This window comes from Aristolochia californica, unplaced genomic scaffold (genome assembly GCF_029961685.1).
Source record: "Aristolochia californica isolate CCGP_79_NKW_82.1479 unplaced genomic scaffold, dmAriCali1.0.hap1 SCAF_13, whole genome shotgun sequence".
Taxonomy (NCBI): domain Eukaryota; kingdom Viridiplantae; phylum Streptophyta; class Magnoliopsida; order Piperales; family Aristolochiaceae; genus Aristolochia; species Aristolochia californica.
This window is the reverse complement of record NW_027181804.1, coordinates 3668994-3691687: the sequence shown is the minus strand read 5'-3', so window position 1 is coordinate 3691687 and position 22694 is coordinate 3668994. Positions and strand designations below refer to the sequence as shown.

Here is a 22694-nt window from a genome sequence, read left to right as displayed (position 1 = left end):
TTTCAAATTTAAAATCTAATAAAAAAATTCTTCTTTTTCTTAATTAGGGGTTGGTATGAGTCGGGTTAAATGAGAAACCTAGATTTAGGATATGACTCTTTCTCCTAACTCTTTGCTAAAAACAATATTATCAGGGAAATTTCCTGTCCTCAAAAATGGAAAATCTCGTAACAGAAACCCGGATTCTGACTATAAAAAACCCTTCCCTTTCTTCTTCTTTCCCCGTGTTTGTGAAGAAGAAAAAGAACTCGTGCAGTTCTTCTTAATCATTTTTCATCTTATATTTGGTGATTTTCATTTTTTAAGATTATCACCAAATCTCAGGTCACCAACATGGACATGAAAAAGATCTACCTTGCTCTCCTTATTGTTGTCGTTGCCGCCACTGCAGTTCATGCAAGTGAAGCTCCAGCACCTGGTCCTGCAATGGCGAGCAGCTCCACCACCGTGGCCCCCGCCACTGCCTTTGTTGGGGCATCCCTCATGTCATTCGTCGCCTTCTGCTTTGCGGTAAACCTGGAATGAATCCGAAATGAAGAATAAAGGAAGCAGATGATATGTACCGAGATGTTGCTTTGCTTAACCTGTCTATGTATATGCCATGAGAAGGTGGTGTTAGAGAAACATTTTATCAATTTCCAATAAAGTTTATGAAACCCAGTTGAAATCTCTTTTCCAATAAACACTTTCCACCTTTCCGTCGCCATTAATAGTGCTGTCACTCCAACTTGTTCCATGGCTTGTCTGCTAGCATCGTCTCTGCGGTTGCTTGTTCGTTGCAGGAAGTAATTCTCTTCTAATATCTGCCACAATCAGCTTTTAAATTATTTATAACCCTCTTGGCCACATAAAGGACGGGAGGTTAGGGGAGGGCCTTCCTATCCCTACCCACCATTTCCCTGCTTCATACCTATGCAAATTAAACAAAATATGTTATTTGGTATATTATTTTAATACTATATTGTTATTTTATTTCCTTTTTATCCGATTAAAAATAAGAGTATTTTGTTTTTCTATTACCTGATTATTAGTCAGATAAATAATTAAAAATTTGGTAAAAAAATAAAAAAATAATAATAAAAGGAAAGCATGAGAATGCTTTATAATACCCTATAAACTTACTGGCCAAGTTATCCTCCGAGTTTCCGAGTCAATTTTCAGTCCCCTTGTAGAGGCCGATTCAACTTGATGGTGTTTGAGGTTTTGAGCAACCCGGAAACCTTCGATCAGGGCACGGCAAAAACACCCATTATCGAAACCTCCTGTTTCTCACAAATCCAGATTGGTTTCATTGGCATTTTTTTTTGTGGGATGTCGAAATCCTCCTTCTGACGGTCTGGCCTCTCCGATGGCGGGGACCACTGGGGAAGTGCTCTTCGAGACCCGTCATCACGCTAGTAGGCGTTCCTCCCGTGATTCTTTTCTGCAACAGGTGGAAGTGGCTTTAGCTCTTTTTATTCAATTTGAAGTTCTTTTTCAGCGTATAAGAATTCAATCTTCATTTTCTTTCGCATCTGGAATTCATGGTGTTTCTTTGTTCCTTTGAAATTCTGATGCAGGGAGGGCAAAAAGGAAGTTATTTCTCGTTTCTTTCTGGTAAAGATTGGTTTTTGGCTTCTCTGGTGTGATTTGGTTACTCGAGGAGTAGAAGAAGTTATAACTATTATTTCTTGACATTTTTGTAGTTAACGGTTTGTTATTTTGCTTTAATGTTATAAGGCATAAATCAAACGATAGAAAAGTGGAGAAGGCACAAGCGGCCTAAAACTTTGAGAGAATGCATTTTGCTGTGTGTTTCGCCACGAGGCACCTATGTTGCTGTGGCTGCTGGAAATGAGATCACGATCTTGCAGAAGGATGACAATTACATGGAACCTTGTGGGATTTTCTCAAGTAAGCCTAGCTGGCGCTATTTGTTTACTTTCGTGTCACTAGTCAAAATAATATTTTGTTTTGATGAAGTGTCTCAATGGTTTGTCACTTGTGAATTCTGAACCACGCGCATCCATCTTTTTTTTTTTTTTTTTTTTATTCAAGAGGAGAAAGTGTGAAACTTAACATTTCAATGATTATCCGAAGAGTACAATGTTTACTTTTGGCTCATTAGCCACACTAGTTGTGTTTTTTTTTTTTTTTTGTTATAATATATGAGTCTTGAGTTCAATTCTCACGGTTGGTTGGTGTATCTTGGGCTTTGAGGTGTGTGTTTCATTTTTTTTTTTTATTTTTATTTTTTTTTGCCTTGGTACATGTTAGAATGAATCTTTCAAAAAATCATGTTATAATGAAGTCCATAAGTTTGCCGAACGGAAATTCCCTTTCACTTTGATATGTAGATAGTGAGTTTTCTTAATTGGGTTCTCTACTTTATCAAAGAAACAAGTGATGCTCATGGATGCAAAAGTACTTCAAACTTATTCTTCATAGACACAGTAGATTTTTGTAGAAGGATTTCTAAAACCTAAAATACACTTGGAGACTTGTCCTGCTTGGTATACCATTAATCAAGAGCCTTAAAAGAAACTTGAAGGCTTTTTCTTTTTCCTCTCATCTGATATGGTGCCTTTCCTGATTTTGTTTAAGATCTGACAACAAAGCGAGAAATTTTGGTTACGTAAATGGTGTACACAATAACATTATACAAAAAATACTCCAAACTCTATTGTTGTCTTCTCACTTACTATATTTCTTGGCTTGGGGCTGAACATCTGGTTGTTGAATCCAATCTAAGGTGTTGGAACCTCAACTTGACAAGAAGCCTCTTTAGATCAGTAAGATAGAAATTGGTTGGTTTGTGTAGTCAATGCACACACTTCGTGTTGTCAAACGCCTAGCCAATACAACTCAACAGAATGGTCTGTTAGGTGCGGAAAGCAGAATACTTAACCCGAATGGACCAAAAGCGGACGAAACCTAACCCAGGTGGACCGAAACCACTTAGCTCTGACACCCACCCTTCCTGTTCCCTACCACTTCCGCCGGGATTTGAAGACGGAACATGGTGCCCAGCTCTGATACCATGTCAAACGCCTAACCAATACAACTCAACAAACCGGTCTGTTAGGTGCAGAAAGCAGAGTACTTAACCCAGGTGGACCAGGAGCGGACGGAACCTAACCCAGGTGGACCGGAACCACCTAGCTCTAACACGTGCCATTCAAAAAGAAAAGAGAAAAAGTGCATGTCATTCAGTCATGGAAAGTTGGACTGCAGTCTTCATTAGATTGTTGTATCGTATCTTCTCCAGTGAGACTAACTCATCCATAAGTAGAAAGCTACTCTAATTCCTCCTCTTAGAGATGGTGCATTTATTTATGGGCAGTCAAGTACATGCCTCTATGGACTGCTTATCCAGTCACTCCGTCAGAGCAGCTCATTTTGGATCATTTTGTGGGAAGGTTTAGAATGAGTTGTTGCCTCCTGTATGATATGGACAGCCATATGCTTTTTTTATATTCCCTTCCAACATTTTGTGAAATTACTTGTTTACATTTAGTGACATTGTTGTACCTCATGTATACCGATTGGTTTCATTACACATTTGATATACCTCTCTCAGTCCAAAAAGAAAAGAAAAGGAAAGAACCCAAATCTGTTTTCTGTGAATCAGGTGATGATAGGTTAACTACTTTCATACATGGAGCCTGGTCAGAAAGCCACGGTATTCTTGGTGTGATAGATAGCATGGATACACTTTATTTCATCCAACCAAATGCAATGGAGGTTTCAAGAATGACCAGGAAGCAACTCAAACTGTCTGCTTCAGTTGTCAGCTTGATGGTGCTTGAGCACCCTGGCAGAAAAAGTTCTTTCTTGTAAGGCTCATTTCCCTTTTTTCTGCAATATCATGTTTAAAGTAATATATATGACACTTTTAATGTTAGTTGATCTTGTTTACGGGAGTGGAGTTTTACAGATGCAGCTTTCAAATTATTACATCAGATGGAGTGCTTCATGTTGTTGATGTTAACAAGGACCCTCATGAAATCACCTCCTCTGGACCAACTATGAATTACCAGCTGGCACAAAAGAAGCTATCTCCTGAAAGTATTTCATGTATGGATTTGCATCCAGAAATTTCTTTGCTAGTCCTTGTTGGTGATGGAAGTGGTGTCTCTGAGAACCCAAGAGATCAGTCTGGTACAATTTTATGCTGTTGATAGTGTAATATGATTTTCTGGGACTTTTCATGAGAATCCTGTGGAGGACATTTTGAGAGATGATGCATAACTACGTGTGATTTTCTTTTTATAAATTGACAGATGAGCACATAAGACATCACATGTATTCAAATCAAATGCATGTTATCTTGCCATTGCTTGTCCATGGGATTCTCTAGAGATGGTTCTCCAGATGATCCTGATTCCATACTGATGTATTCTTTGCAGTATCTTTGCTCTCCAGTATTTTCTGATTCTGGCGATTTGATCCATTATGTTGAACATTGATGTTTGATAACTTTATAAGGTTGCTTATCCTATGCTTTCAGGATCTTGTTGTCTTTCTCTCTGGCATGTATTGGGAAATATGGAACTTGAATTTCTAGCGTCTACTCAATTTGAAGGTTCATTTTTCACTCCAAAAAGTTACTTGGGGCCCCTTCTGAGTCCTAAAGTTTCACTCTCACCTCAAGGCAAACATGTTGCTGCTCTTGATTTGAATGGAAACTTAGACATTTTTAACCTGGATCACAAAGTATGGTCTTTTTCAGTCGTTGCTTTTAGCACTAAGTGCAATTCTCAGACGACTGAGAAACTGCAATCGGATGGTGCGAATTGCCTGCCTGATATTGTAGAGTTCACATGGTGGTCTGATCATATTATAATTCTTGCAAAGAGGAGTGGATTGGTTACTATGCTTGACGTTCAGAGTGGCACCAACCTCCTGGAAGTTGATAGGGTGTTCTCTATGCCGATTTTGGAGAGGGTTAAACAGATTCAAGGATGCGTCTTTATTTTAGAGAGTAGTTCGTCATCTGATGATACAGAAACAGGTGGAATGCATAACATATATGATGTGAGACTGAACTGGGGGTTGATGTCATTTTTTGAGAGATCAGCTTCTGAGATTTATAGTATTTTAGTCTCCAAAAAACAATTCCAGGCTGCCTTAGACTTTGCTAATCATCACAAGCTAGACATGGATGAGGTTTTCAAGTCTCAGTGGTTGTCTTCTGATCAAGGACCTAATGAAATAATATTGTACTTGTCGAAAGTAAAGGACAAAAGTTTTGTACTTTCTGAATGTCTCAATAAACTGGGGCCTACTGAGGAAGCTGTCAAGGCTTCAATTGCTCATGGACTTCATATAACTGATAGGTATCGTTTCTTGGAGCACGAAGATGGCCAGTCTAGCGAAGTTTGGAATTTCAGAAAGGTGAGGCTTCAGTTATTGCAGTGTAAAGACAGGTTGGAGACATTTATGGGTATAAATATGGGCAGGTGCGTGATCTATGTTTATTCTAGTTTTTTTGTTAACCTCAAACATTATCATACTTTCCTTTTGTAACTTTTTCTTAATTTGTGGGAGCTTTTATTTATGATACTAGTTTCTCACTGTCTCCCTTTTCCTCTTGTCCTGTATGTGTAATTTATTTTGTTGTCTGATGTCTTGCAATTTTGCTAAATGGTTGCTTACTTTTTCTTTTCTTATAAATCAATTTAGCATTTTTACTTTCACCTATTATAGCATACACATCCCTGGTTCCAGGTGTCAAACATTTTATGAACTAATACTATGCCTATGTCCTAGTTCATTTAGAAATGATATATTGTTTTTACTTGTCATGTTCTTATGTGCTTGTTTTTTATTGTAGGTTCTCAGTTCTGGAGTACCGCAAATTTCGGAGTGTTTTCCTTAACAAAGCTGCCATATCTCTTGCACAAAGTGGAAAGATAGGGGCTCTTAACCTGCTTTTTAAGCGCCACCCCTATTCACTGTCTTCTTCGGTTTTGGACATTATATCTGCAATTCCTGAAACAGTTAATGTTCAAACTTACAGTCAGCTCCTTCCTGGGAGATCTCCTCCCAGCACTATTGCTCTCCGTGAACCAGATTGGGTTGAATGCGGAAAAATGATTGATTTCATTAACAAAATCTCTGAAGATGAGAGTGGGGTGCAAGTGAGAACTGAACTTATCTTGAGGCAATCTGAGGGTTTTTTTTGGCCATCAGCTGCTGAGCTTTCTGATTGGTATAAGAATAGGGCTCATGATATTGACAGATTAAGTGGGCAGCTGGACAACTGTCTCTGTATCATAGAATTTGCCATAAAAAAGGGTATTGTGGAGTTGCAGCAGTTCTATGAGGACATAACTAGTTTATCTGGACTGATTTATTCTGATGTATTTGATGAACAAACAAATTTAAACATGGGTCTACGTGCTTGGGAGCAGTTATCTGATTATGAGAAATTCAAATTGTTGCTTAAGGGAGTTAAAGAGGAGACTGTTGTGGGCAGATTGCGAGAAAAAGCCATGCCTTTTGTTAAAAATCGAGCTAGGATGGGATGTTCTGAGCAGTGTTTAGCGAGGTGGCTAATGGAGATTGCTTCAGAGAATCAATTGGATCTATGCTTGATGGTAATTGATGAGGGATTTAAAGATTTCCAGGCGGCTGGATTTTTTAAGGATGAAGTTGAGGCTGTTGAAGTAGCTCTACACTGTATATATTCATGCTCACTTACAGATTGTTGGAACACAATGGCTTCAATATTGTCAAAACTGATTCTTAGAGGTATAATCTGTTGTATCACTTGAGATCGGAATATTTGATACTCTTTAGTTACGGAAGAAAATGATTGTGCTGCAGGTTTGGATGCAAACCAAGATGCGTTGATGCTGAATAAGGGAATGTCTGTTGCTGGAGTTTCCAGATGTCATGTGAATTCCAATAATGTGGACAAATCCATTGATAGCCTACAAAAAAGAGTTAAACTTGCAGAAGGACATGTTGAAGCAGGGAGGCTTTTGGCTTTTTACCAGGTTGGCATCTGTCTAATTTGAATTTTCATCATGATATATCATGTTGGTTTAACTGGAGGCTGTCTCTTACATTTTCTCTAGCCATCTTCTAATAATGTTAATGCGGAAATGGTAATAAAAATCAATTCGGTTTTGCAGAAGCTAAAAGTGCATTTTAATCTGCTTTTTTCCATTTATGTTATTATATTAATAAGATTAGTCAAACTTTTCAACTCTAACCTGCTTGTAAATATCTGACTTCTAACATTATAAGTCATAGTGGCTGCAAAGTGTGCTTAACTAGTAATTCAATCTAATGATTGATGATTTGTATATCTCTTTATATTAACTCACATCTTAACTTTCAAAAAAAATAAAAAAATACTGTCATCTTAGCTTCCCATCGGAACTGACATCTTAGCTTGTTTTGCTTGCTTTCAGGTACCAAAACCAATGTCTTTTTTTCTCAAAGCTAATGCAGATGAAAAGGGTGTCAAGCAGCTTCTTCGTCTTATTTTGTCCAAATTTGGTCGTCGGCAACCTTCCAGATCAGATAATGAATGGGCAAACATGTGGCGCGACTTGCAATGCCTTCAGGAAAAAGCTTTTCCATTTCTTGACCTTGAGTATGTGCTCCTGGAATTTTGTAGAGGACTGTTAAAGGCTGGGAAATTTTCTCTAGCCCGGAATTATCTTAGGGGTACAGGTTCCATCGTGTTAGCTGTAGAGAAGGCAGAGAATCTTGTTATTCAAGCTGCGAGAGAATACTTATTTTCTGCATCAAGTCTTGCATGCGCAGAAGTGAGTATCTTATGCTTAGTCACAAACTTCACTGAAAACTTGGAAATGCCTTTGCTGTTTTAATAGAGGTTAAAATGGGACTTTCATGAGAGCAAGTTATGCAATCAATGAGCCTCAAGGTGATGACATTATCATGGGGATATGAAAGAAAATATATATTGGTTAAGAATTATTTTGTGCCAGTGGGCCCTAGTTTTTCAACTCTACTGGCTTTGGCATTTTCAATGTCTTGGCTTGTTAATCAGAGAGATACTGTATCCTGTGCTTTAAATCCTTGAGGAGGCTAAGGTTTACCTGTGTTGGTGTTGTAGCCTTGTGAAAGTGAAAAGCGCTTCTTGGTCTGGATTGTTAACCATGTTAGAATGATCCACCTTGGACCTTTCTGCTGAATCATAAGGCTGCTGATATGGGCTTGAGGGATGGAAACTTGGGCATGCATGTTGGTTCAGGCCAACCTAGTATGAGACATGCTCAGAGGGTTTGGTGCCATCAAGTTTAGGGGTTTTGTTGTGTTAGTCACACACACACACAACCCTGAAGCTTGCACCTAATATCTCACATTCAGAGTGTGGGTATTGAGCCAAAGACTCAATATACACCTACTAATTGTTGTCTCTTATATTTCAACCCTTTTATCTTATTTATATAATCATCTGAGCCTAGTCTAAGCAGCGCATCTTCAGATCCTTCATCTTATTTTGTATGAAATTGTTGTAATTTCTATTCTTTAAATTCCAGCTCCTGATCTTCTCCAAAACCTCTAAAAAATAGAGGAAGAAAACAGATGATGTGTTGCTAGACTCATTAACATGTTAACTATAGTTGCTTTTGATGTTCAACACAGTTGGATAAACCATCCAGGGCAAGAGAGAAGAGAGCAATACATATTAGCAAGTTTCAATAAGTGTATCGTCAAGTTTGCAATTCCTAAAATGATAATATTGTGTGAAAGTTCTGGCTGATCCCAGAATGATGTTTTACTGTGTTGCTCTTAAAGCTTCCAGTACATATATTCGTTACATGGTTTCTGTAAATATTTTATTTTTTTGCTTTGGCAAATGATTATCTAACTAGCTTTCATTGCGTTATCTATTACATGGTTGTACCAATATTTAATCCTTTTTTTGCTGTGTTAAATGATTGTTTTACAATTTTTACAGATCTGGAAAGCCAGGGAATGCTTAAATCTCTTTCCTAATAGCAGAAACATTAAGGTAGAAAGTGATATAATTGATGCTCTTACGGTCAGACTTCCAAGCATTGGTGTGACCCTTCTACCCATGCAATTTAGGCAAATTAGAGATCCAATGGAAATTATTACTATGATAATAACAAGTCAGACTGGCACATATATTGATGTAGATGAACTTCTTGAAATTGCCAACCTTCTTGGGTTGAGTTCCCAAGACGATATAGCTGCTGTACAAGAAGCTGTGGCTAGAGAAGCAGCAGTTACAGGTGATTTGCAGCAGGCTTTTGATCTTTGCCTTGTTCTGGCTAAGAAAGGCCATGGCCCCATTTGGGACTTGTGTGCTGCTATAGCAAGGGGGCCTGCTCTTGATAATATGGATATGGTTTCTCGCAAGAAGCTGTTGGGGTTTGCTCTGAGTCATTGTGATGAGGAATCCATTGTGGAGTTATTGCGTGCATGGAAAGATCTAGATATGCATATTCAATGTGAGAACTTGATGGTGTTAACTGGCAGTAATCCCCACTATGTTCAAAGTACTGGTAGTCAAGGAAGAGGTGATGATCAGAAATATCAGGTCAACAATATTACTAAGATTTTATCTGATATTGCTAAAGATTCCTCCATTACTGGGAATAGTTGGGATAGTCTTTTGACAGAAAATGGGAAGCTTATGACTTTTGCTTCAGTGGAATTACCTTGGCTTCTTGATTTAAGTCAGAAGTCAGAATATGGAAAAAATCTGGTATTGATGTCAAGAAGCCCTGAAAATAAATTTATTAGTGTCAGAACACAAGCATTGGTTTGCATTTTTTTGTGGTTGGCCAGGAATGATATAGCTCCCAGTGATGATCTGATTGCTTCTCTTGCAAGGTCAATAATGGACCCACCTTCTACTGATGAAGATGATATAGTTGCATGCTCATTTCTATTGAATCTTGTCGATGCTTTTCATGGGGTGGAAGTGATAGAGGAGCAGCTAAAAAATAGAAAATCATACCAGGAAATATGCAGTATGATGAATGTAGGAATGATGTATAGTTTGTTGAACAACTCTGGCATCGAAGGCTTGAGTCCTCTTGAAAGAAGGGAACTGCTTATGCACAAATTTCATGAGAAACATCCATCCATGAGTTCAGGTGATTTTCTCGTTTTCACAAATATCTGCTACGAACTCATTCTTATTATCAGAATTTGGAATATGAAATTTTGTTAAGGGTTGATATTACCTACATAGTTGAGTCAAACACAAACATGTGAAAGAAAAAAAATATCTCTATGGCAAGTTACCTCGAAAAATTTTAGTTGTGATAATCTTGTTTCTTTTCAATTTTTTTTCATGTCTTTTCAGATAAAATGAGCAATATTGACAAGGCAAAGAAAACATTCTGGAAGGAATGGAAACTGAAGTTGGAGGAGCAGAAACGTTTAGCTGATCAGGCAAGAACCTTGGACCAAATACTGCCTGGTGTGGAAACTGCACGATTTTTTTCTGGTGATTTCGAGTATATTCAGACTGTCATTTTCTCCTTTATCGATTCTGTTAAACTGGAGAAAAAGCCCGTTTTGAAGGACTCACTAAATTTGGCCAATACTTATGGCTTGGGTGGTGCTAAGGTCTTTTTCTGCATCTCTTTCTTTTCTACTAATTACATGACATATTAATTATTCGACTCAGAAGTGCTTAATTTTTTACTAATTTTTAGGTGTTACTTCGGTTCCTTGGTTCTACTCTGGTTTCTGAGCACTGGACAAATGATGATATAGAGGCTGAACTTTCAGATTATAAAGATGAGTTATTCAACCATTCAGAGTCAGTTATTGACATGATAGTATCAGCTGTTTACCCTGAAATTGATGGATGCGACAAGCTTCGTCTATCTTATTTGTACAGTATTCTCTCTGAGTGCTACTCAAAGTTGAGAATATACAGAACACCAACACTAACTGAACATCAAGATGGAACACATTACCCTACTCCAGAGCTCTCTCACTACTACAAGATTCTTGAGCAAGAGTGCAGAAGAGTTTCCTTTGTGAGGATGTTGAATTTTAAAAATATTGCTGGCTTGGGCGGTTTGAACTTTGAGCATTTTAACCAAGAGGTCCTTAATAACGTTTCTGAATCGACTGTGGAAGCTCTGGCAAAAATGATGGATTCACTAGTTGGTATTTACAATGTTTCAGTGGCAAAGGATATCATATCATGTCAGTCTGTGTACAAGCATTATATCCAAAGTTCAATGAAAAATTTAGATACTGATGTGAAAACAAAGTTTGATTGTGTTAATCCTGACATTGTAAGCAATTTTATGGCTGAGCTTGAGCAGAATTATGTATGCTGCAGAGTTTATCTTAAACTGCTTATGCCTGAAGATGTTCTAGATATTATGAAGAGGTACTATCAAATTAGTCTTTCTCCTATTGAGACTCCGCCCAGTGAGGCGCCCTGGATAGAGATACTCATGTTGCTTTTGAATCTTTGGGTCAAAGTAGCTGATGATATCCATGAGATTTTAACTAACATAAATTTTGGAAATCAGCAAATCATGTCTGGGCTTGCGACTTTAACGAAATTGCTGGAAGTTTTTAGGAAGTTGTTATTGGAGGAGAAAGTCTCGGCCAAGGAAGGATGGGCTACTGTTTGCCTCTTCATGAAACAGTCTATGCAATCAGGACTCACCCTTGATGTTTTCCAGTTATGCCAAGCCATGGTTTTTTCAGGCTGCAGGTTTGGAGCTGTTTCTGAAGTATTTTCTGAAGCGTCACTATCAACTTTCACCAATTATGGAGCAGATCTTATTCATAATCTCTCCTGTTTTTATGTTAATGTGATAGATTCACTTATGTTGGACTTGGCTAGTGAATACAAAGGGAATCGGAACTTGCATCATGTGTTGAGCTCACTAAGTAAAACGGTGGGCAATTTGGACGATCTTGAAAAAGTCAGACGTGCTGTTTGGGCAAAGTTAATTGAAGTCTCTGATAACATGCAACTACAAAGTGATACCCGGGTCTATGCATTGGAACTCATGCAGTCTATCAGCGGAAGAAACCTAAAAGGTCTTCCAGATGAATTATCTGATGTCTTTCCTTGGGAAGGGTGGAATGGTTCATGCACAGCGACAGGTGCTGAGACAGTTGATCAAGGTGGAAGTCGTCAACAGGATACTTCAATCAGGTTTACAAATACTCTGGTGGCCCTTAGATCCACTCAGTTGGTTGCAGTTATTTCATCACGTTTAGAAATTATTCCAGATGATCTTGCTTCCCTTGACTCAGCTGTATCATGTTTCGTGCGGTTAACTTCCTCTGCATCCTCTGAACTGCATTTTGAGACTCTTGAGATGATTTTAGAAGAATGGGAGGGCCTTTTTGCTGGGCAAGAAGACAAGGATGTTCCTGATTCACCTGATGAAAACAACTGGGGCTCAGACAACTGGGATGAAGGCTGGGACAGCTTTCAGGAAGATCCCTCTGAGAAAGAAGGTGGAAAAGGTGTATCATCTTCAGTTCATCCACTCCATGCTTGTTGGGTGGAGATAATAAAAAAGCACGTGGAGCAATCCCAACTTGTCAATGTTATGAAACTAATTGACAGGTCATTATCTAAGTCAAAGGGCATATTGCTGACAGTGGATGAGGCCCAGAGCTTGAGCCAGTCACTGACCAATCTTGATTGCTTCGTGGCTCTAAAAATAATGCTTCTATTCCCTTACAAAACAATATGGCTTGAATGCTTGAACTCTCTTGAGGCTAAACTGAAAAACGGAAGTATAGAGACATATGCAGTAGATCAAGAGTGTCTTGTTCTATTGTTTTCATCAGGAGCTTTTTCGGTTGTCTGTAACAACATCTCCTACAGATCCATATTCTCATATTTATGCTATTCAATAGGGAGTCTTTCTCATCTCAACCAGGAACATCAGTTGTCCTTGCTAATATCCAGACAATCAGATGGCAATAGAAATAGAGAAGTGAAGTTTTTGCTATTCAGCAAGGTTCTCTTCCCATATTTTGTTGGAGAGCTAGTATTGGCGAGGAATTTTCTTCTAGTAGGATTTATTCTTTCTCAGTTCTTGCACATGCATGCTTCTTTTAGTCTCATAAATATTGCAGAAGCAACCATAAAAAGGTATCTGGAAGGGGAGATCAATGTTAGGCAACAGAGTGTTGAGATTGGGTCCAAGGTGGTGTACGAGCCATTGGCCAATACTGTTTCTGGGTTGAGCGAGAAGTTGGGAGATTTGCTTCAATCTGCTGTATCAGCCCTTCCTTCTAGTGCAAAATGAGGTTTTATTGTTTTCTCTTTTCTCCAAGTGACTGTGGTCTATTTAAGGACCCGTTTGGTGGTTCAGGACAAAATGTACATGGAACAATTGAACCTTCTCAGGAAGGGAACTGATTCCAAATTTGGGTATCCATGAATAGTCATGGAAGTTGAGGACCTGTCTTGGTTAATGGATGGTGCAGGCACACCAGTGACTTCTCTTGGTTTATGTATCATGACCCTTTTCTAGAGAGCATCCTATTCTGAATTCAGCCTGTTTAAAAGTTGAAGAAAACACTGTAGTCCTAATATTCAATTTGTTTTGCTCTAGTATATCTATACAGCTTCTGCTCTTACATCTGACCTCTTTAGATTTCTTAATTTTTAAGTTTGATGCTTCAAGAAGAATTTCTAACCTACTGCTGTGCAGCTAGTAGGGATGCTCTCGTGGGCGGACTCCTCCTTCACAGGGACAGGGCTGTTTTTGGCAGGAATAGTTCCAGCCTTTGTTGCCCCTCGGTAGAGTGAGTCTACTAAGCAGGACTCAAAGATCGATTGATCAATATGCATCTCGAGAGTGGATGGTTGACTGCAGACCCTCTGTCCTGAAGGCTCTCTGGCTGGGGAGGCAAAGGGGATTGCTATCGTCACCTTTCCTCCCGGTGTATGTGAAAAAATCAAAGTGACGAACCTAAACGCATACGACAAGAGATGTGGCTTTAATAACTATAAGGGTATTTTTGTAAATATATTGAAATAAATTGCATTCCTTCATCGTGTAACTGTTTTTTTAAGAAAAAAAATCACCGCTCACTCACACTTCCTAAAAGTTATTTACCTATGTACCCTTAATTGAACCCTAATCCAAAAAAAGGAACGAAGGCCGACGAGTCTAACAGAAGCCGGGAACAGCTTCCGTCATTCTACCGGAGCTCTCCATTATATCTCCTTTAACGTCGCATTACCCGCCTCTTCTGTTACTGTACATCCCCCTTTGTTATTTCCTGACCACCTCCTGACGAGCTCTTCTCTCTGTAAGATCTCCTCTGCCCCCTTGTTTCTCTTTGAAGCTGTAGACTGAAAATACCCGTGTTGAATGGTTACTTTCCCTGTGTTAGGATGTCTTTGTCATACTCTCTTCTTCTCGTTTTCTCATTTGTCGAAACTTGCTAGAAGAGATACAGCTGTTTGTGTGTTTTCTTCTTCTTTTTTTAAACCTTTTCTGGGAGGAAATTATCTCCGTGATGAAGAGCAGTAGATACAATCCATGGTCGTTCCTTTTGAATCTATATTGGGAGCACTTGACTAGGGCCATTTTTCTGTTAGAAAATTTCCAATTTGCCCTTTTGCTATAAAAACATCCCCCGGCTCTCAACCGGGCACCTATTTTGCTCTGGTTTCATGCATTGTTTTAAGCATACTATTTCTCTGTCTTTTTTGTTTCATCTGCTCCATTTAGTTTTGGTGTTAGTTGTTAACTTGGATTACAATTTTGTTTTCTGGGTTTAGCTAATTATTTATGAACTTTATTTCAGGGATATTTTGTAATGGCTAACAGTGCTGCAGCAAGCGGACCTAGCACCGAGCAGGTATGCTTTTGTATTTACGGAAACTGCTTGGTTCGAGTTTAGAAACAATTTAAGGACCTGTTGACAACCTTAAAAGTGATAGATGCTGGATGCGGTTGAGTTTTTTCTTTCGTGTTGTCTCTTACTTGATCTCTTCAGCTGTTGAACTAGAGCCAATGGAGTGAATTGTTTTTATATTGAAAATTGCGAGTTATTTCCCTGATGGTCTTGAAGGCTTAACTTTATTTAGACATCATAAGATGAAAGCTATCAATTCATCATTTTAGTTGTTATAGTTGGCAACTGCACTGCATGACACAATTTCTGTTCTTTCTCGTAATAGCCAAATTTTAGTTAAATTAGCTTTATCCCACTTGCATTATGGTTATTTATTAATATTATATCATTCATTTTTAAATTATCACATGGAATGTTTTGATACTTCTAGGTACTGGGGTTGGCATTGACAGAAATGGAATATAAAGTGGAACTGTTCAACAAGTAAGTCTCTGAAGATTGCTTTTCACCATCTGTTATCAAGTTTTTCTATAATCTCAGTTTGTTTGTTTCTAGAATTTTTTAATTAGTGTAAATCAGTGCTCTTTGTGTTTTATGTTAGCAGGTGCTTGTTTTTTATTTTCACATGTCCATCTGACTGCTTTTGTGTTCTTTTTAGGCTCACACAGACATGTTTTGATAAGTGTATTGAGAAAAGGTACATTCTGTTGTGTAGTGGCTTTCTTTCCATACATTGTCCTTTATCAATGTTTCTTAGTAAATAATGCCAAATGAATCTTGGTGGTTGAGGAATTCCTGAACTCCTCCCCAAGTCATATAATATGAACATATAGAAGACATTTAGGATGGTAGTCCAGCTTGCTTAGATGTTTCACCTCCTAGTATATGCAAACGGAATAAATTTCTCATGATGTTTGAACTGTTGGCCATGAACACCTCCTCAAAGAAACTCAATAAGCTGAGGACGATCTCACTGCCATTTGGTCTCAGTCTCCCTGTTGAGCCCATTGTTTTGATCATAGGATAGCTAATGAAGGGGCTGACATTCTTGTTCTTGTTTTGCATGATCTTTAACGTCTCTGCCCTCTCAGTGAGTGTGTCCTTTTTGACAGTTTTAGTGATTTGCCATCATTCGAAGAGAAAAAAGCGTTAGAAACTAGTCGTCTTAATTCCAAACTAGCAAGAACAATAATAATAAACGCAGAAGAGGGAAAAGTAAATACGAATAACACAACAAGATTTATATAGGTTCACCTCAAAGTGAGACTATGTCCTGTCTTCTGCCGCTGCAGTTCCACTATACTAATGAAATAGTTTAGAAGAGAAATCACTTCTCTAACCTCTCTCATCCGCAACTGATGATTCTCCTCGATGATCTTACTCGGGTGATAAAAACCCTAACAACGACACTCCCAAATATAAAGAAAGAATTCGGGCAATCACAATACAAGAGTGAAATCTCCTAAATATCCTTAATGAAACAGCAGTCAACTTAATAAAAAGAAAGCAAAAAAAAAAAAAAAAGCAGTTGAGCAAAGAATCATTTTTAACGGACTTCCACTTTTCAGGTACAAGGAAGCTGAACTAAATATGGGTGAAAACAGTTGCATTGACCGTTGTGCTTCAAAATATTTTCAGGTGAGAAGTGCTGTTGTTAACATTTTTCTTTTGTGTTACCTGTTTTATTTGTAAAACAATTCAACTAACCTATCCATTCCTTTTGTACTAGTCAAACCATTCTTTCTTTGATCTTGAGGTCCTTACTCTCTTTTCCCCTCCTTTTTTGTAGATCTAGTTTCTCCTGCCCACTTTTCTCTACATTAATTATTGCCTTAATATCACTCTCGTTCTCATGGCATTTTATACCAATAGTTTGAGAGATCTTATGTTCAAATTCCTTATCTTTTTGCCTTTTCAGGTGACTAACTTGGTTGGACAGCTGCTTGGCTCTAATCAACCATCCATGTGAAGGGGGTTATTTTTCCGTTTTATTTTTCTTTGATCAGGTTACTGGCTCGATATGTTAGAGACATAGGCCATTTTTGTCACATAAACTTTCCTGTGTTTACTCGAGTACCAAGAAATAACTGTGACACACTTCATGCAAATGCTCCTCTTGGGAGCTAAATAAGTTTCTTTAAATGTCCTTTTGCTGCAAGCCCCCCTCCTCTTTGGGAAAGTTTTGGCAAGCACAACCAGATATTAGCATCACTTTGGCATCTCATTTAGTTCGAAATGTGACTGATCTTGTCTCGATTGAAGTTTCTTGCTCTCTTTAGTGGGTCTAAAAAAAAAAAAAAAAATTAATTCGAGCCATCTTAGCGTTAAAAGAGGAAGATTTAATCGTTTGCAAGCGGCGGAAATTTGACGATGAACCAGATGGCTCTTTTATTTCCCTCCCAAGTAGACCAGAGCTTTAATCTGGGTTCTTTGGGTATAGATCAAGCACAAATTCCCCACCTTGGAGGAATTGCTTTTACTCGTTTCGAATGATCATTTATTATCCCTTCAGTTCGTCATCACTATTCATCACTATTTCTCCCTTCTTCCCATCGCTTTTGTTTTATTGTCTCTTGCAATTAATTCGATCCCTCGCCGCTCCAGGCCGTTTCATCCGCAGGCCATCCATTCGAAACCATTAAATCCATGACCGCTTAACGTTGAAGAAACCGGAGACAAGGGATATGACTGTCACCGTCCTGCTCAAAGTATGAGCTCTATAAACATCTGTCGGCAAGACTGAATGCGTCAAACGTCGGACAGACAATTGCGGAGCGGGGAGAGCCCGAGAGGTGTTCGACCTTTTGCTTCTTCGAGGACCAACGCCATGTCTCTGGCGCCTGCAAGTAAAAATATGCTCTGCGTCGTGGATACATGTAGTTGGTTGGTGCGGGGGTATTTAAAATACTAGTTCTCAGAATGTCGAGGAGAGGGAGAGAGCAATAAGAGGAGAGGATTCATTCAATTCATAGATTTGAAGATTTGGGAATCTCTACAAAATTAAAATTGCCTTCTTTTTTATCTCCAGATACAACAAATCAAGCTGCATTTGCAAAGCCAGCTTCACTATAAAGGGGGAAAAACAAAAATGAAAAAAAAAGGGAAAAAACACCTAAAGTTGTGACAAGCTACATAATAATGCTTAAACCGCATCCCAAAATTACAGGAGAACATGGCGCTCATCCTTTTTGCTTGAGCAACCCGAACCTATCCATTGAATCAAATGGAGCCTAGAAACTAAGCCAGTTGTCGCTCTGTAACATTTTATCTTTGGAACCGACGTCTCCACACCCCATTTCACCACGGGCAAATTCTTCCCCTTTTATTCACGGCGAGAGATGGTATTAGATGTACTCTTTCCAATTTTGCCGTATACTGTCACTGTTAGATGTTTAATGGCTCCGCTTCTGTACCCCTCTCCTTCATGGTCCAATCTTCCGACCCTGTAAATGGCCACCGATTGTAACCGAAAAGCTCCAGCTATACAGCAAATAGCAAGATAGCAATGCACTAAAAACACAAACTAAAACTTACTTGACTTGTGCATTTCTGCAACAGTCATCAATCGCCTCTGCAGAATTGAGGCCATAAAGACAAAGATTGAACACATGCCAAACATGACTGTGATGGGGAAAGCATTAACCTGAAACAGGGAGAAGACAATAAATTACTAAGTATTGAACAAAGATGAAAAGGAAATTAATGATTTGTGTTAAGAAGATTGTTGAAACAACCAGAGTGTAGAAACTTCAGGCTTCAAGGATGGAAACAGCTATATATGAGACTTCTCTCCATGTTTTCCAAGTCATTTAATCTTTCACATGCCTACACGTATTATCTTACAGGTTTTGTCTCTAATTTGAAATTTCACAGCTGAATACTCTTCAGGGTAATTTGACGAGAAAGGACGACACTGAGCGAACTTACATTGTAGAGCACAATACACACGAAAATGTTGAGAGGGATTCGGAAGAAGTTCATGATTGTGCTCCTGGACTCCTCAGGAATGTACTGTGACCGCATCTTCATGATTGCAGGCCAAAATATCCCTACACATGCCTCAAATATGCAAAAGCCTAACAGCTGGATCCACCAAGAAAATGGAAGACTTCCACCTCTGACACTTGTGGGCGCGGCCATGAACTGTTTCAGATTAGCACTCTCGTAAGCAAGGAGCCAGGTTTAAGTAGAAAGCAACTAGAACTGAAAGACCAGATTGCAGAGAGGTGATCACGAAGACCTACAGTAGAAAGAACAGGGAGAAGGAATGTGGCAGCAGAAACTGCAAACACAATCTGCATAAAACCTTCAACTTTCAAATTTGGCCGGGCCATCAGATGTGAGGCAATAGAGCTCCCCAACATTGAGGATAACATGAATGTAGCAAAAATGAAGCCATGAGGAATATCTTCATCATTTGGACTCAAAGCAGGAGTCCAGAGGAACACAAAGGTGTACATAGAGCCTTCAAAGAGGGATTGGATGGCACCCAGCAGAGCTATTTTTTCATCTGATTTTCCATGATAACCACAATGAAGAGAAAAAAAAAAAGATCAGAAGAGTTTACAGACCAAAATGAACATATCACAAACGAAACACAGCAGGAAACCTACCAGAAGCAATGGCTACTGCAGCACCCCTAAACTGGGTCAACAGAGACTTGCTCTCAGAAGGGTCTCCATAGTTTTCACTCCATGATGACAAGATGATAGCCATGCCTATTGCAAGAAAGCAGGAAGCAGCATCGAAGGGTGCAACTGGGCCAAACCCTAATGCATCAGTCAACAAGTTTCCGAACAACCCAGCCAGAATGGCAATAAGACCATTTCCAAGAAATATTGCTTTGGAGAATGTTATTGACAGCCATTGTTGATCAAAACCCCTCTGCAACAACCACAATAGGTCCACCATCAGTAAACATAACTTTTTAAATGTATAAACAAACGTACATACATATGGGGCAGAGATAAAAGTACGACCCTTTACCTTATTGTGCTCTGCAACCAGCCATGACTCAAACGCTGAAAACAGAAGAGAGGTTGCAATTCCTCCCAGTATACGACCTATCATCAAGATTTTATACTGCGGAGAGTGCTTGGTGATACAGCTCAGAATATAAGTTATGCAATAGGTAATACAAGCCCTCTTCCGACCCCTAAATAAGAGAAATGAAAGGAATAAATGAAAAAACTCATTGCAAGAAAACCCAGAAATTTGTTATCATTAAAAGATCGTACTGTTTGTCTGCCAGAGATCCAACAATTGTCCCGAACAGCATTGACGACCCAAAGCCGGCAATAAAGAGATGCCCGATTTCCCCCTTTCCAAAACCGTAAGTGCTGTAGAGGTAGTAGACATATGGACCCTGCAACCAATCCCCAGCTAGAACCGATAAAATAAGGTTAGATTCAAACAAACAGACAAATTCAAAAGCATAGCAGTAAAAAGAAAAAAGAAAAATCAACTATAAATGACTGAAATGAATGAACGGATAAATCCACTTCTGTACGCAATGTAGTCCTAGGAAAGGGGATCAAGAAAGTGGGAGGTTTTTCCCCCTTCTTTGGCTAGTGAGAGCCGACAGACTCATCGGCCCATGCCAAGTATCATGAAACAAGGACACGGCCAAAGAAGCGAAACATTTGGAAGGAAAATCCAAAACGCCAAGAAGATTCAGAATCGACCAGATCTACATGCGAGAGATTAGCTTATCCAACGAGTGAGAACAGACTGTGTCACTGCTGAGATGCACGAAGGACATCTAGCTCCAAAATCCTCTGAAATGTCTGTCTTCCCAGAGCAAACCCCTTGGTTGTAAAACAAAAAAACGGATCTCAACCCACAAGAACACACTGACGCTGAAATCCCGAACGCCAAACTCGATTAAAACACCGAGAAGAGCTTCTTCATCAAACCAAAAGACAAAAGATTCATACAATGGCAAAAATCGTAAGAAGAAAAAGAATCACATTGGCCCACACACAGGCAGATCTGAACGAGATCAGAAAACAATAAGTAGGCGCCAAACGGTAACTAGGCATCAAAAGAGTGAGATCTACCATACCCATCATAAGCGAGTACACAAGAAGGTAGTTGTTCTTAAACGAATTGAAAGCCGCGGGGGTGTTGATTCGCTCCTTGCTGGTCTTGCTGAACTCGAGCGCCGCAACCATTACAGCCAAAGCCCCGAAAACGAGATAGTAGGCTGCCTCCATTGTGGAAGAAGAGAAGAGGATTCAGGAGCCCCAGGAGGAGAGAAGAGGATTCGGTGAGAGGGCTCTTGCTGGGAAGTGGCAATGCTTATAAGCTTCTCATTCCTCCTATAACCAAACCCATTTCTTTCTTTTTTGACTTTTTCAATTCTTTTTATACTAATTACAAGGGACATGGCTTTTTGAGAATCTCCACTAATCTTAGGAATAATCTGTCGGTGCAGATCCGTGGACTCCGGGACCCTGATCGAATGGGTCCCACGTTGTTGAATTTTCGTAGTTGGTCCCACACGGTTGGGCTGACTGGAAAGATGGATTCATCCCAACCTTTTATGTTATATTTTAAATATCCTAAAATTTATTTATTTTTTGGTCTAAAATCTCAATTTGAAGAATTAAAAAAAAAAAAACTAATTCACGTAAATTTGGGAAAAAAAAAAAAAAAAAAGGAGGAAGGCTTATTCGCTCCAGTACTTCTCATCTATCTCTTCGTCATTCTCGTCGTCGTCGGAAGGAAGTCCTTTCCGGCTGTTGAACTTCCTGACATCCTCCACCGCCGCTGCCCGAAACAGCCCTAAATCCACAGTCCCTGAAATCATATGATATCCTCTTGAACGTTGCGCCTCCGGTGGGTCATGAGGCATCGCAAAGCCACACAGGTACGCCTTCCCCGTCCCGAGAACCCCCTTCTCCGCCGCCCTCAGCACTTCCCACACCTTCTTGTTCCCCGGATCCCACAAACACCCCACACTTGCACTCAAATCAAGAGGACCCATCTGGACGCAATCCACCCCCTCAACTTCCGCGATCTCCTCAATCTTCTCCACTCCCTCTTTCGTCTCAACCTGACACATTATCAGCAACTCATTTTTGTAATTCTCCAGATACCCGTCATCGATCCCGTACCTGGACGCGCGGGTGACCGTGTGAGCGGATCCCCGGACGCCATCGGGAGGGAACCGGCAATAAGAGACGGTCTTCTTCGCGGCTTTGGGGGACTCGATCATGGGGAACATGATCCCGTCGGGCCCAAGATCGAGGGCCTTTTTGGCCCAATCGGCCGACGACTCAGGCAGTCGGAGAATAGCAGGGGTGGCGGCTGCAGCGAGGGCGCGAATACATGGAAGGGCGTCGGAGATGCCTCCGGGGCCATGTTCCATGTCAACAACGGCGAAGTCGTAGCCAGCAAGGCCGGCGATCTCTGCGAAGGTCGGGGAGAAGCCGAGGAGGAAGATACCGTAAAGGATCTCTCCATCGGCAAGACGGGATTTGAGCGTCTTTGGACGGGAGGAGATGAGGTCGTCGGGGGGGAGGGAAAGATCGGAGGACGATGATTTGGGGGTGAAGTTGTTGAGAGTCCGATTCGATCTTAGAATAAGAGAAGGGGACTTTAAGCGGGAGGGGCTTGGAGAACACTTCGGGGATTTGATGGAAGAATAAGATGGATTGGCGAGAGGCTTCATGAGGTTGAAGATGATGGAGTTGCTGCAGGCCGCTGCCATGGCTGCAGAGAGAGAGAGAGAGAGAGAGAGGGAGAGTGAGGTTTTGGGTTTTGGAATGGGAACAGGAAGCTGAACGTGTCATTTTTTAAATGCTAAAGAACGAAAAACGTGGCATGGGGAGATGCTATGGACCGTAGATGTCTCTAGTTAGCGGCGCAGATCATCCGAGCTA

General features: G+C 39.9%; 4 protein-coding genes across 5 annotated transcripts; 2 read left to right on the top strand and 2 right to left on the bottom strand.

Annotated features, from left to right (window-relative positions):
* Window positions 1-1184: 1184 nt before the first annotated feature.
* On the top strand, window positions 1185-13661 carry LOC137947861 (MAG2-interacting protein 2). Of its 2 annotated transcripts, none has more exons than XM_068793677.1 (12): window positions 1185-1432; window positions 1560-1596; window positions 1720-1893; window positions 3611-3815; window positions 3917-4140; window positions 4490-5441; window positions 5816-6735; window positions 6811-6983; window positions 7404-7763; window positions 8924-10091; window positions 10304-10569; window positions 10659-13661. In XM_068793677.1, the coding sequence occupies exons 1-12, from the start codon at window positions 1349-1351 to the stop codon at window positions 13242-13244; spliced, it is 7149 nt and encodes a 2382-aa protein (XP_068649778.1). In that variant the 5' UTR covers window positions 1185-1348; the 3' UTR covers window positions 13245-13661. The 2 variants fall into 2 exon arrangements, with proteins under 2 accessions (XP_068649778.1, XP_068649777.1); XM_068793676.1 differs by having other exon boundaries at window positions 6793-6983.
* A 423-nt stretch (window positions 13662-14084) lies between these two features.
* LOC137948898 (mitochondrial import inner membrane translocase subunit TIM10-like) lies at window positions 14085-16966 on the top strand. The gene is made up of 6 exons (XM_068795108.1): window positions 14085-14256; window positions 14758-14811; window positions 15239-15291; window positions 15467-15505; window positions 16377-16446; window positions 16727-16966. Exons 2-6 carry the CDS (start codon window positions 14770-14772, stop codon window positions 16775-16777), a joined length of 255 nt encoding a protein of 84 aa, XP_068651209.1. The 5' UTR covers window positions 14085-14256; window positions 14758-14769; the 3' UTR covers window positions 16778-16966.
* A 779-nt stretch (window positions 16967-17745) lies between these two features.
* Window positions 17746-21147, bottom strand: LOC137948614 (uncharacterized). The gene is made up of 8 exons (XM_068794711.1): window positions 20873-21147; window positions 20046-20190; window positions 19795-19963; window positions 19422-19692; window positions 19053-19318; window positions 18736-18951; window positions 18343-18451; window positions 17746-18251 (listed from the first exon to the last, which is right to left on the bottom strand). Exons 1-8 carry the CDS (start codon window positions 21021-21023, stop codon window positions 18193-18195), a joined length of 1386 nt encoding a protein of 461 aa, XP_068650812.1. The 5' UTR covers window positions 21024-21147; the 3' UTR covers window positions 17746-18192.
* A 253-nt stretch (window positions 21148-21400) lies between these two features.
* On the bottom strand, window positions 21401-22552 carry LOC137948961 (uncharacterized). Its single transcript, XM_068795197.1, has one exon. The coding sequence runs from the start codon at window positions 22520-22522 to the stop codon at window positions 21479-21481; it is 1044 nt and encodes a 347-aa protein (XP_068651298.1). The 5' UTR covers window positions 22523-22552; the 3' UTR covers window positions 21401-21478.
* Between the last annotated feature and the right edge of the window lie 142 nt (window positions 22553-22694).